At 40.9% G+C, this 15,008-nt stretch overlaps 1 protein-coding gene across 1 annotated transcript in view; it reads left to right on the top strand.

Annotated features, from left to right (window-relative positions):
- LOC104889335 (probable flavin-containing monooxygenase 1) overlaps positions 1-6,022 on the top strand; it is a 47,259-nt gene extending 41,237 nt beyond the window's left edge. The window contains exons 8-9 of the mRNA XM_057393142.1: positions 666-778; positions 5,828-6,022. Coding sequence (XP_057249125.1) covers positions 666-778; positions 5,828-6,022 — 308 coding nt within the window. The remainder of the gene's footprint in view (positions 1-665; positions 779-5,827) is intronic.
- The last annotated feature ends 8,986 nt before the right edge of the window (positions 6,023-15,008 follow it).

The following is a 15,008-nucleotide window of genomic DNA, read 5'->3' as shown; positions in this document are numbered from 1 at the left end:
AAAATTTATAGTACTTCATATAACTTACTTCCTGCGTTTCCAAATAAGTGTTACATCCATTTTTTTTCACGTAGCCCAATGCGCTTCTTTGATCATTAATATCTTTAATTGCGCAGAAGTAAAAATTATAAAAATATAACATATTGATAGTATAAATTTTGGCGAATTTAACATAATGTCACCTGACTATATTTTTCTTTATATAATAACGAAAAAAATAGAGCCAAAGTTAGCTAATGATTTTTAACAATTTACTTAATATAATATTTGTTTAAGAACGCATGAAGTATAACTTTCTCTTACCTAAAACTCTATATATGTTTTTTAACTTTCTATAAATTAAACACGATCTAAGAAGATCATGATTCAAATTTGGGTTTGAATAGCTATTAACATGTTGTAGGTGGGTGACTGGGTTCTATAAAATACTATCTTTTAGAAGTTTACATTGTGAAATTATGACGCGACATGTTTACCATATCGAGGACTTTTAAGTCCTAGCTCATCTACATCATTTTATCAATTTTGCTAAATATTTAACAAAAATGGAAGAAGAAAGAAATTATTGACATATGGAGCAGTGTGCAAGCTTAAATATTTTCTCGTCAAAAATAAAAGAAGCTTAAATTTTTCATAATTGTTCTCCAGCTATAATTATGAAAAAGTAGCAGTGATTGGATATTCAGAAAGCAGTGCAAATTTGTACACTTCAGAAATAAGGTGTCGTTGGTTGTTTGAATTACTTGATGGAAAATTTAAATTGCCAAATATTATAAAAATGGAGTGTTATAACGGTTGTGAGGAAGAACAAATAATGAATGCAAAAACCATAAAAACAGACACCAGAATTACGTGGTTCACCAAATTGGCTACGTCCACGGCAGAGAGAGAGAGAATATTTTATTATGAGAAGAAACCAGATTACAGAGAGAACAGAGTGTTTTTCGTAGTGTAAAAGATAGGTTAAAATAACCTATTTATACAACCCGCTCAAAAACACATTTTCCGCGTCTTTTCCAGATCCGCCCGGGCGAAATCCGCCCGACCTGGCGGTCCCCATCTCTCCTAAAAGTGTACACGCGCCCGACCGGGCGAGACCTGCCCGACCGGGCGAAACAAACGCTTCTCCAACTTTGCTCCCGCGCCCGACCGGCGAGGTTCGCCCGACCGCCCGGGCGAGACGCAGTTTTGCGTCTCTCTTGTGCAATTCGTCGAACACTTCTTGAGCACCACAATTCAAGGCATATTCTTACAAATCTCCACCTTGACTTGAATTCTCTATAATCACCAGAAAACCAGATGCATTGATCACAACGCCCATAATCTCCCAAACACCAGATTTGTCCCAAAAGACAACCAGACCAGATTAGTCCCTAAGGACTCCAGAATTGCCCCAAGAAGGCAACTAACAATCACGAACATTAAGTAAGTCCAAGCAATGTTGGAACTTACTCTGCGGAACCGGCTTGGTGAACATATCAGCAGGATTATCAGCAGTTCCTACCTTCTTCACCTTAATCCTTGTCTCACTCCTCAGAAAATGATATCTGACATCAATAGTTTAGTCCTCTCATGATGGACTTGATCCTTTGCTAAACATATTGCACTTAAGCTGTCACAGAACACAGTTGCTTGATCATGATGTAGACCCAAATCACTGATTAACACCTTTAACCAGATTCCCTCCTTAGCTGCTTCTGTCAAGGCCATGTACTCTGCCTCAGTAGTAGACAAAGTTACAGTAGGTTGTAAGTTGCTTTCCAACTCACCACAGAACCACCCAGAGTAAACACATATCCAGTCATAGACCTTCTACCATCTACATCTCCAGCATAATCAGAATCAGAATATCCTGCAACTAAGCAAGCCATATCACCTCCATAAATGAGACCAATATCTGACGTACCTCTAAGGTACCGAAAATCCTCTTGACTGCCTGCCAATGCTCCTTACCAGGATCACCCATGAACCTACAACCACACTGACTGCATGTGCAAGATCCGGCCTAGTGCAAACCATAGCATACATCAGACTCCCTACTGCACTAGCATACGGAACCCGACTCATGTACTCCTTCTCCTCAGCCGACTTAGGTGCAAAAGCCACAGACAAATGACTATTCGAAGCACTTGGAGTATCTATAGGTTTTCTGTTGACATGCCAAACCTTGACAATATCTTCTCAATATAACCCTTCTGTGACAAGAAAAGTTTCTTCTGAGTCCTATCCCTATAAATTTCCATCCCCAAAATCTTCCTTGCTGCACCCAAATCCTTCATTTCAAATTCAGCACTGAGAAGTTCCTTCAATTTCTGAACATCTGACTTGTTCCTGGCAGCTATCAACATATCATCCACATATAGCACTAAGTAGATGAAAGACCCATCTGTCAGCTTGTTATGATACACACAACAATCATATGAGCTCCTGTTGTAGCCTAGCTTCATCATATAGCTATCAAACTTCTTGTACCATTGTCTTGGAGACTGCTTTAGCCCATATAAGGACTTCTTCAACTTGCAAACACTGTTTTCTTTTCCTGGAACTTGAAAACCATCTGGTTGAGCCATATATATCTCCTCCTCCAACTCTCCATGTAAGAAAGCTGTTTTTACATCTAGCTGCTCAAGCTCAAAATCCTAATGTGCAACTATCGCTAGTAGCACCCTGATGGAAGTATGTCTGACTACAGGCGAAAAAATCTCATTATAGTCTACACCCTCCCTTTGTGTGAACCCTCTTGCAACCAGTCGAGCCTTATACTTGACCCCTTCTTCAGATGTCATCCCCTCCTTTTTCTTGAAAACCCATTTAAAGTAACAATTTTTCTCCCTGAAGGCTTAGACACAAGCTCCCAAGTCTCGTTCTTATGAAGTGACTCCATCTCTTCCCCCATTGCAGCAAGCCAATGGGTAGACTCCGTACATGTAACTGCCTCCCTATAGGTTGATGGCTCATAGACATCCACCTCTTCAGCGACCTGCAGTGCATAAGCTACCATATCTTCAAACCCATATCTACTTGGAGGTTTACCAAAATTTGTCCTTATAGGACGTTCCCGTGCCAGGCTAGGCGCCTCCTCACTAGACGTCGAAGATGATGGTTCTTCAGAACCAATGTGTTGATGATCATCACTCTCATCATGAGTGACTTGCTGCTCCACCTGTTTATCAACACTACTACTATTTGACACTCCAGTGGACATCACAATAGGATTAAACATAGAATTTTCATCAAAGACTACATTTCTACTAAGTATAACCCTTCTCTCAGATGGTGACCAGATTCTATAACCCTTAACCCCATCTCCATATCCTACAAACACTCCCCTTTTAGCCCTTGGTTCTAATTTTCCTTCACTCACATGTAGTAACATTACAACCAAAAACTCGCAAATTTGAGTAATCTGCAGACTTACCTGACCACATCTCATATGGTGTTTTGAGATTGATCCCAGAATGAGGTCCACGATTTATCAAATAACATGCTGTATTGACAGCTTCTCCCCAGAACCTTCTTGTCATACCAGCATTAGAGAGCATGCACCGAGCTCTCTCCAGAAGTGTCTGATTCATCCTTTCTGCTACACCATTCTGCTGTGGTGTATTTCTGACAGTGTGATGCCTAGCAATCCCTTCAACTTTACAGAACTCGTTGAACTCAGACAAACAAAATTCCAGACCATTATCAGTTCGTAGCCTTTTGATCTTCTTCCCAGTTTGATTTTCCACTAATGCCTTCCACTGCTTAAAATTATTGAAAGCTTCACCTTTTGACTTCATGATAATCAACCAAGTCATTCTTGAATAACATCTATAAAAATACAAAAATTGTGACCTCTCAAAGACTCCACGCGTGAAGGACCCCAACAATCAGAATGGATATAATCCAGAGTACCTTTTGTTCTATGAATGCCCTTAGGAAACTTGCTACGATGTAATTTCCCAAAAACACAATGCTCACAAAACTCCAGGTTTGTGACCTTATGGCCACATAGAAGATCTGCCTTGGAGAGGATTTGCATTCCTCTCTCACTCATATGACCAAGTCTCATGTGCCATAGCTTGGTCATATCCTCCTTCTGAACCTCAGACGATGCAATAGAAGCTGAACCTGAGATAGTAGAACCCTGCAGAACATACAAAGTACTACGCTTGACCCCCTTTAAAACCTCCTTTGAACCCTTGCAAACATACACAACTCCACCACTCCCTCTGAAACTGAAACCTTTATTGTCTAGTAGACTAAGTGAAATCAGATTGTTGGTCATCTGTGGAACATGTTTAACATTTTTCAAAGTATAGATAATATCATCATGAGTCCGGATCTTGATAGAGCCTATTCCAACTATCTTACAGACTGCACTGTTAGCCATCGAAATATTTCCCCCATCTACCTGCTCATAAGTAGTAAACCACTCCCTATGAGGACTCATATGATATGACGCTCCAGAATCAAGAACCCACACATCACTATATGTTTTCTCATTTGCCACTAGAGCAAGGTCATCCTCAGAATTCGAATTTTCCGCTGCAACAGCAGCAGAACTAGACCCAGATTTGTTCTCCTGATGCTTCTTTTTAGGACATTCCTTTTTCCAATGCCCCTTTTCCTTACAGTAGTTACAGATATCATTAGGTTTAGGACCCCCTTTAGAATTTCCAGATTTCTTAAAATTCTTTTTACCATGTCCTTTACCACCACTACTACTGGCCACTAACCCAGAAGACTGACTTTCTGTACTACTACCAGATGCCTTATGGCGCAATTCCCTAGTATGCAAAGATGATCTAACTTCTTCTAGGGACACAGAATCTTTACCAACAATGAAAGATTGCACAAAATTTTCATACGATATAGGTAAAGAAACAAGGAGAATTAAAGCGGCATCCTCATCCTCCACCTTCACATCAATATTACGCAATTCTAATAAAATCGTATTTAATTGATCAAGATGGTCTCTAAGAGGCATACCTTCCTGCATACGCAGGCTGAACAGACGTTGCTTCAAAAGCAACTTGTTGGTTAGAAATTTTGTCATGTACAAACTCTCTAATTTCAACCACAGACCAGATGCGGTTTCCTCCTCCGCGACTTCAGTGATTATGTCATCTGCCAGGCACAACATAATCGTTGAATGAGCTTTCTCCTCCAGAACGGCCATCTCAGCGGTGACTAAATCTGTTGCTTTCTTTGCCAACGGTGCCCACAACCCCTGTTGTTTTAGTAACGCCCGCATCTTGATCTGCCACAGACTAAAACTATTCCTCCCAGTAAATTTATCGATTTTGACATTCACCCCAGACATCTTTCTCACGCAGATCGAAAACCAAATCTCTGATACCAATTTGTTATAACGGTTGTGAGGAAGAACAAATAATGAATGCAAAAACGATAAAAACAGACACCAGAATTACGTGGTTCACCAAATTAGCTACGTCCACGGCAGAGAGAGAGAGAATATTTTATTATGAGAAGAAACCAGATTACAGAGAGAACAGAGTGTTTTTCGTAGTGTAAAAGATAGGTTAAAATAACCTATTTATACAACCCGCTCAAAAACGCGTTTTCCGCGTCTTTTCCAGATCCGCCCGGGCGCCCGGGAGAAATCCACCCGACCGGGCGGTCCCCAGCTCTCCTAAAAGTGTACACGCGCCCGACCGGGCGAGACCTGCCCGACCGGGCGAAACAAACGCTTCTCCAACTTTGCTCCCGCGCCCGACCGGGCGAGGTTCGCCCGACCGCCCGGGCGAGAAGCAGTTTTGCGTCTCTCTTGTGCAATTCGTCGAACACTTCTTGAGCACCACAATTCAAGGCATATTCTTACATGGAGAAAGATATCAAGGAATGGGACACATCCATGAAGAGGTACGCTGGCAAGTACTATAGAAGATCTTGCATTGGAGCATTGCACATTTGCTACAACGATCAGCTTTGCAAGGACATGGGTTGGAAACCAAAGAGAAAGAACGGATTATGGGCCGAGTTATTCGAACCCTATGGCCCAATGGACTATGCTTAACTTTAATCATGGTATCGTAATTAGAAGGTGCTTGCTTTTATACATTACCATCTTATCATTATATACTAGCTTTATATGAGGTTGAGGTGGTGGAGTAGTGACATTCCTCCTCACCTCATATTCCTGGGGTTTAGGGATTAAACCTCATAGGACTCAGTTGAGAAATCCCCTTATCCTCACCTCAAGTGAGTCCCCTTCATCTTACCTTACTAAAAAAAAATTCTAGCTTTATATATTTGTATCGTATGATTATTATCATAATAAACTAGTTTTTGGAACCCCGTGATTTTCAGGTTCTTTTTTATTTATAATTGCGTTAAAATAAAGAGAATAGGTTATTTAATAGTTGGATTTGAAATATGAAAATTGTATAAAAGATCTAGTTTAATGGTAAGATCATGACATTATGAAGTAAGAGGTCATATAAATAAAAATTTCCTACGGTAATATTTTCTATATGGACTAGCTTTGCACCTATGTGATGTAAGATTTTTTAAAAATAAGATAAAAGTAAGGTTATAATTCTAATAACATATGTGTTATAAAAGGTTCATTTGGGTCCCTCTTATTATACATCACTTCTGATTATGTGACCACTCCTTCACCGCAGGATCACTCATGATCTTTCGTGCCACTAATGAATTTTTTTTGTAAATACTTGCACATTATTTCTGTCTAAGAAATTAAGGATTGTTGATGGTTGAGAATTGGTGTGGGCCCCAAGAAGGTTCGCCACTCGCACGAGGATAAATGAGCCCCATGTTGTTGTACCATGAACTACTTATTCATATTTGACTAAGAAACGAAGCGACTCGGCAGAGGAGTTGGAGGACTCCATGCTGACCGAGGGAGTTGGACGCCACTCGAACAAGGGCTAATGAGCCTGAGACTATCCGAGTGGGCATCATGTTGCACTTAGTCATATTTGACTAAGGGGGCTCGGTAGAGGAGTTGGAAGACTCCATGCTAACCGAAGGAGTTGGACGACACTCAGACGAGGGCAAATGAGCCCAAGCTGTCCAAGTGGGTGCCATGTAGTACTTGGTGATTTTTGAGGCAATTGGTCGTAGTGGCTTTTTTATTCGAGCGGATGGATATGACCAGAAACCCCACATGGCGACCTTGGATACTTGGGAGACTTGGGTGCCTTGAATCTAAAGTTGACTAGGCACCGTTAGAAGCGCATTTTGACGTTTCGTCTCCTTTGGGCCATGAGTCTTGACATTTCATCTTCCTTGGGCTTTGGAGGATGGGTTGAGTATGTCCAGTTGGGCCTCCAAAAATCCCACTAAGGACGCGTAGAGGGGTTGTCGTAGCGTGTTTTTCGAGGCGCGGAGAGAGAATTTGAGATCATTTATTTATTTCTTATTCTCAAACTTTCAAATTTTCCAGACTCTCTCCTCTCAAACCACCTAATTTCTTCAAGTGTTCTCGTCCGACCAGCCAGGTACACTGCTGATCTCTTCTTAGGTTTCTTTCTTTTAATAAATCTCGACCCAACCCCTTGTCCATAAATAATGAGGGGTTCGTCCAAGTCAGTGACTCCCCAGAATTCACTTCCGTATAAATTGCCCGAGGAGGTGAAGACGGTATGAATAACGTTGGTGTCGATTCTGATCGATTGCTCGACCCATCGATTGTCCCCGACGCTCTTTCCTTCCGAGTCCCTCATCATCTATGGAGGAGGAGGTCGAGGGAATCATTCCCTACCCCTGGGAGGTGTCCCTAGCCTATCCCTCCTCGAGAAGTTACTTAGACATATATGTATCTGATGGTGTAGTTAGGATAGCCATGCCAAGGTCCGAGGAGGATCGATTTCAAGTCAACGGCAATTTCCAAATTTGGATCCGAAGGGAGGCCCAACTTCTTTCTTTCCTCTTCATGATTTGATGAATCCCCTCAAAGATGATCTTTGGGGACCCAATGTAAGATTTTAAATAAAGGACCCCTTTCACTTAGTTCGACCGGAGGCTCACCACACAATCCTAGCTCCACCTCTTAGATGCACGACCGCCTATCATAAGGCCATGAAGATGGGGTTCGGTTTCCTTTAACTCCTTTTGTCTAAGAGATCTTGAATGCTTATAACTTGACACATAGTCAAATCTCGCCGAACACCTAGGGAGGAATCATCACAGTTTAGGTTCTTTGTGAGATACTCACTGTCCAGCTAACCCTCACCCTTCCCACATTTAAGAAGGGCTTTCAAAGGGAGTTCACATTTATTACTTTGGCGGTGATTCGGGGTTCTGTTGGTGTGCCCGGACGCTAGGCTGAACTTTGAATTAAACTTCCGAGTCCTGATCTTACTGACGAGGAGGGGGTAGCGGCTTGCTACATGCAAACAGAGCCTAAGATCGTCAACGGGGGCGAAATGTATGTGGCCGACAATTAGCTACCCATTTGCCATCTTTTCAGGAATGAACATTTCCTGTCAGCCATGGGTTTGAGTCGAACCTTCTCAAAGGGTAATCTGCCAAGGGGGCTCCGGTTTGCGGTCAGATTTGATGTTTATGTATTTTTTTCCTTTTTTTGACTAAGTTTCTCTTTTTACAACCCAAGGGAAAGCATACTTGACCGAGTCTGATCTAGAAATGGCTGAGAAGCTGAGATCTGCGGCAATGAGGGTCAACAAACTAAGGGCCGAGATAGTGGCTAAGACTTTGAAGGTGTCGGCTGCGTTGAAGGTTAATATCTTTTTTGACCTTGTCCTCTTTATTACGTCTTAAATGATACAAACTTTCTGCTTGATTCAGGATCCTGCTAAGCCAAAACCAAAGAAGAGGAAAGAGCGATCAGCTAATAAGATTGCCCACACCAAGAGGGCTTTGGCCAAGGCTAAGGCTGAGCAAGCTAAGAAGGCCAAATCAATTGAAGCGACCAGCCCGTGCCATTCGAGAGTGAGATCCTTGCAGAAGGCTGACGAGGACACCATTTCTCTATACTCCTCGGACATCCAGCCTGTGCATAGTCCGGAGTATACTCCAAGGTCTCCCACCCATGAAGGGGCAGAATAGGGGTACTTCCGAGGCCATGGAGGTCGTGATGGACCAAGGTCATCAAGGAGATCTACTAGCTGGTTGACCACAAGCATATCAACACTACTCAGGGGCCGATTAAGACCAATGAGCTCTTCCGCTCTTGGCTCGACGTGAGTATTTTTGTTATACCTCTATTCATCTGAGTGACTTTTTGTTTACTTGTCTAACTCTCTCCAATTCTTATTGGCAGTTCTCCATCTGCTCGAACACGCTCAGAAAAGGACAAGTGATGGACCACGAGTGAGTTTGTTTGACGAGGTGGAATACCTCTTAAAGGATGCCAAAAAGCATTTCATCGAAGTCTATGATGCAAAGGAGGCCAAGCATATCGTAGAGGCCAAGCGTATCAAGACTAACCAGGAATGCTTCAAGAATGAGTGCGACGGTTGGAAGAAGGAGAGGGCCGACCTCGTCCTAGCTCGGGATTCGGCCTTAAGTTCCAAGGTTGATGCAGAGACCAATCTACAGAAGGCCAAAACGGACTTGACCGATGCCCGAGCCAAGCTGAAAGAGGTCGAGGACAAAGTTGCTTAGGCTGACGAGAGAGCAGCTCAGTCAGAAAAGTAATGGTTTGCCGAAATGGCAGCAAAAAGAGGCCTACACTGAGTTTAGCAGGGAGGAGAGGCCTTGGAGCGGCTGAAAGGGGTGCTGGCCGGATGCCATCCAACTCTTGCCTGAAATGAGTTTTGGTCAAAGTCCCAGGAAGTCTTTAACGCCGAGGTTGCTGACTGACGACGACGATGATGATGATGATGATGATGATGATGATGAGGATGAGGTTGCCAAGGACGACGATCAGAGTGTCGAAAATACCGGGAGTGTCTATGATATTCCCCTTCCCCTGTTTCTTAGGCCTTTATTTGCTTTTGTTCTTAGCTGGTTTTAGCCTTTTTTTTTGTCAACTCTAGTTACGGCTCGGCTTGTATTTTACACTTGATTTTGATTAAGTAATGAAAATTCGGTGTTCCTTTACTTTGGTATCTTCTATCTTTGTTTATTAGTTGCAATATTACCTGATTAACTTGTTTTGTTCGACTGGCTTACTTCTTGTTCCATTTATAATTGGTTAAGTTAAAGCTTCTTGACTGTATTTTTATTCTATCCGATTGGCTAATTCTTGATTATCCGACCGGTTAAGTCAGTTGCAAAAAATTTTTTTTGACTGGTTAAGTCTTCAAATTTGATTAATTACAAAATATCCGAACTACATTGACGACTGGTTAAGTCTAGCAGTTCAACTGGTTCAATAATGTCCCAAGCTAGCTACAAACGGCTTTCAGCTATTACATATTATTTCCTATTGCAAGTAACAAACACTATACGTAGAATATTTTTAGATTGTCCTCATTCCAGGGTCGGGTCAGGGGTACACCTTTCGAGAACTCCTGTGAGAATGTGTCGGGTTTGACTATTTCCATTACTTTTCGTTTGGTCCTAACTTTCCTTTGAGATGCGAAAGCTCTGTAGCCTTAACTTTCTGAATCACCCAGTCGTCGAGCCAAATTGGCATGGTATTGACTCGGCGATTGAATTGTTGAGTGATATGTTGCTTGTATTAGATGGACCTTAGTAATGCATTTCCCCAGTTTATAGCAACAAGTCCAGGTTGACAGGTTTCTCCTCTTTGTTCCGCTTGAACTCGTAGAATATCATCCAGGGAGAGGGGATGTCGACCTCTATTGGGAGGACTTCTTCGCTTCCATACACCGGGTTGAAGGGAGAATGGTATGTTGCTTCTTTTGTAATTGTCCGAGTGAACCATAGAAATCCTGGTAGGTCATCAACCCACGCTCTTTTAGTTTCCTCCAAGAATTTTTTAATTCCTTTGAGGACAATCTTGTTGGCCGACTCGGCTTTCCCATTGGTTTGTGGCCTTGACACTACAAAGAACCTGGTTTGTATTCTAAATCGGGCACAGAACTCCCGAGTTGGGCAGTTATTAAACTGTTGTCCATTATTGGATATTAATGCCCCTAGCACTCCCAATCTGGTGATAATGTTCCTCCATATGAATGCTTGGACCGGTTTATCGGTTATTGAAGAGAGTGGTTCGACTTCAGTCCACTTGGTGAAGTAGTCAATTGCAATTATCAAATGGCAGAACGGACTGGATTGTGGTCAGAGGGATGTTAGGTGCTCTAAGAATATTCGAGTGGAGCTAACAAGAAAGACACTTCTTTACTAGCTCGTGTGCATCCCTTTTCAGAGTTGGCCAGTAGGAACCGGCTCTTAGGGATTTTCTTGCTATTGTCCTTCCCCCTTGATGACTTTTAAATGCTCCATGGTGGATTTCCCTTAGGATGTATTCTCCCTCCTTAGGGGTTACACACTTGAGCAGGGGATGAGTAATTGACTTCTTATAGAGCTGATCATCATGGAATAAGAACCATCCTGACTTGTGCTCGACCTCCTCGGTTTCTTTATGATCCTCGGGTAATTCCCCGTTCCTGAGAAACTTCATTACTTCATCCAACCTTGTGGATGACCGATTCAACACTAGCTGTTGTTTGGTGTTGATGCTCGGCTGATGCAAGACCTCCCACATTATGTTCTAAAGGGTTGACCCTTCTCTGAGCTTGTCATCCGAGCCAGTGCATTGCCCTGTTGGATTTCCAACATAGGTATGTGAGTGATGCTGAACTAAGCTTGCTTGATTAACTCTTAGGTTTTGGCCAAGTACATTCTCATATTGTCTTCCTTGGCTTCATACTCACTTGAGACCTGCGCCATTATGAGTTGTGAGTCGGATTTGCTTTAATGTAGCTCTGCAAAGTTAAAGTCCGATTATGAGTGCTTCATTTTTAGCTTCGTTGTTTGATCATAAGAATTCAAAGTTTATGGCATACTCCATTTTCTCTCCGACAGGAGGTCTGATTACTAGCTCGGCTCCGCATCCCGTCTTGGTGGATGACCCATCCACCTGCAATTCCCAGTTATCTTGCTCGCCGACTGGGGGGCGGGTGGTGCATTCTGTTATAAAATTTGCTTAGGCTTGAGCTTTAATGGTCCTTTTAGGCTCAAATTCCATCCCGAAGTCGGCTAGCTGATCTGCCCAGTCAGTCATCCGACTAGAGTGATTCCTGCTCTCGATCAGTTTTCTGAGCGGCTATTCAGTGAGGACTTTAATTTGGTAGGCTCAGAAGTAGGGTTTCAGCTTCTGACTCTCCATTACAAAGGTGAAGACCATCTTCTTTGTTTCGTTGTACTTAACCTCCACCCTTCTGAAGGCGTTTCTTATGAAGTAGATCGGGTGCTGCATTTCTTCTCTCTCGGCTACCAGAACGCCACTGAGCACATATTTTGATACATCAAAGTATATGAACAAGGTTTCATGTAACACTCCGTCCTTCTATTAAACAAAATTTAAGAAAGTCGAACATTTTATTTAAGAAATTACGATAGCGAAAATATCGTCTGATGGAAATGTCACTCTAAATAAGGGTTAAAGATACGAGCAAATACATATGATATGCAGCATATATTAACATGGGTGCAAAGCTGTAGAAAGTCGAAATTTCAAAGGAATGTAATGCAAGCTGGAATTGTAGCCCTAGTATATTGTATCTGGCAGGCAAGAAACAAGGTGTATTGGGAGAATTGTGTTCCAACTGCTCATCATGTATGTAAACAGATTAAATATCTACTTAAAGCTAGAGTAAGTTCAGTTTTGCCTAGGAAAGTTTCTAGGTTAGATTATGAATGGTTCACTACACTTGACTAGTGAATCATAGAGCTAGTTACCTATGTAAGGTTGGCCTAATAGGCTTTGTCTAGTCTAAAGGTTCAAAGGGAGTTCAACCTAGTTGGTTTGTCTTCTTTAGACTAGTTAGGTTGTAATTGAAGTTTCGGAAATAATATCTTACTTAAAAAAAAAAATTGATTTACACTCATCAAAACTAAAATTTGTAGGTTTATTGGTGACTGTTTTGGTCTTATGCTATCGGCTCATTATTCATTACTCGCTCTGTATTTTTTTTTTATCTTTTTAACTATGTGTACCTTCCAATGCACTTATTGGACCATAAATATATTTCACTACAGAATAGAAGTTGTGCCTAGGTGCTGATTCTTGCTTGACAGAAAAGAAGCTATCCATTAGTTGTTACTTTGATTTACTTTAGTTTCATTATTAATTTTTCATCTTTGAAATGGCTGGTAAATTGATAAATCTGAGTAAACACTAACATTATGGAACCACATTTCACCATTAAATTCGTAATGTGTCCAAAATTAACTCCCACATGTCAGAAAAACTATTTGACTTAAGAAACATGTTCTTATATCAATAATAGTTTTATTTGCAGTTTCTCTTTTTCAATGATGTATAAAAACTATTTGCACCTAAGAAACATGCTCTTGTACGATTATTGTTGCAATAAATAAATGTACTAGTTCCCATCTATAATATTTAGTAACATTTTTCTTACTCCTTTAGTGTAAATGTAGAACTTGGTGACTTGTACGATTCTACCTAGATTTATAAAGAACGAGCTTAATGTGCTGTCAGCCAAACCCGTATCCTCATGGAGCTGATAGATTAATGAATTTGCTGCTAGTTTGCTGGGTTGAATTTGTTGGGCTGCATTGATTATGCTGCATTGTTTTTTAACTCTCGTTGTTGTATGCACTTCACCATCTTAGGTTTCATTCCTTGATTCTTCTACTAGTTTCTTGTCCTCTCAAACAAGTGATCTGATGAATCCTCTACTAAATGTTAAGCATATCTAAAATTTCCTGGCACAGATTATTTGACGAGTATATTACTTGAATAATAGGTCATTAAGCAAAAATAGACTGAAATAAGTAAATGCACAAAAGATGACTGAGTTGTGAACCTTGATAATTGTGATAACAGAGACAAACACAATGATGTCGAAATTGAAATTTTGGACAAGCACTGGAAAGAATGATAAATTTTTATGACCAAGTGAATCCACCTCCAGCATCATAATTCCTTTGACTTAGATGTTTCTAACTTTGGTATCATTATATGTATTTTTGTTCACATAGTTAGTAATATGTTTTTGTCAGTTTTTCCTAAATTACATTAAAATGCAGGAGATGGAACGCTGCAGTTTTGCTGCCCTCAAATGCATACTGGCAACTGACCTACAATTTCTCAACCTGATTTGTACATCCGAAATAATCAAGAAATAGTTCATCAGCCAATTCTAGATTAGGTTGCTCCAGCCGGGAGTAGGAGAGGTGACCTAAAGGTTTCACTCCACAACTCTGAATGTATTCTCTCTCTCTCTTGTCTACAACTTCAAAGAGAAATCAAAAGGGGTCATGTGTTACTAATGGGTCCAGCATCAGTTCTCTAGAACTGGGAGAATGAATATTCTATTGAGTTAATTTTTGTTCATGTTTTGTTGGTGTATTTTAATTACAGTTTTTACTGTATACATGTGCTGAACTCAGAGTAATAATAGTCTACAGTCTGTTGTGGCAGCTAATTTTTTTTTTTAATTTTTGATATCCACTAGCTGATGGGTTCTTGCTGGAAACCGGATCAGTTAGTTTGATTTGATTTTTTTTAAAAGCAAATTTTCAATTAACTGATGCGGTTTTTATGGAAAACTGCATCAGTTAATAGTATTGACTGATGCGGTTTTCCATAAAAATTGCATTAGTAAATAATTTACTGATCCGATTTAGGACTGCATCAGTAAATATGTTGGATCTGCTGGGAGCCCATCCAATGCGGACCAAAACCGGGTCAGTAATCCCGATTTTAACTGCTTCAGATGGGCTTTTTTCCACTAGTGATCCTCAAGTTATTTTCAATGCAAAGTTTATGTTTTTAAGATTTCCTTGTGAAGATTTAATTAAATTAGTTTGGGGTAGGAAGTATTATTGTATTAATTCATGCTAGTGAGGATACTAACTCTAGAGTCTTTTATTTTGACATTTTATCAGTATAGTTTATTCCACCATTATTCTTG

Source organism: Beta vulgaris, chromosome 3, assembly GCF_026745355.1.
Source record: "Beta vulgaris subsp. vulgaris cultivar EL10 chromosome 3, EL10.2, whole genome shotgun sequence".
NCBI lineage: Eukaryota > Viridiplantae > Streptophyta > Magnoliopsida > Caryophyllales > Amaranthaceae > Beta > Beta vulgaris.
The sequence above is the reverse complement of the archived record's forward strand: the minus strand, read 5'-3'. Positions and strand labels throughout refer to the sequence as shown.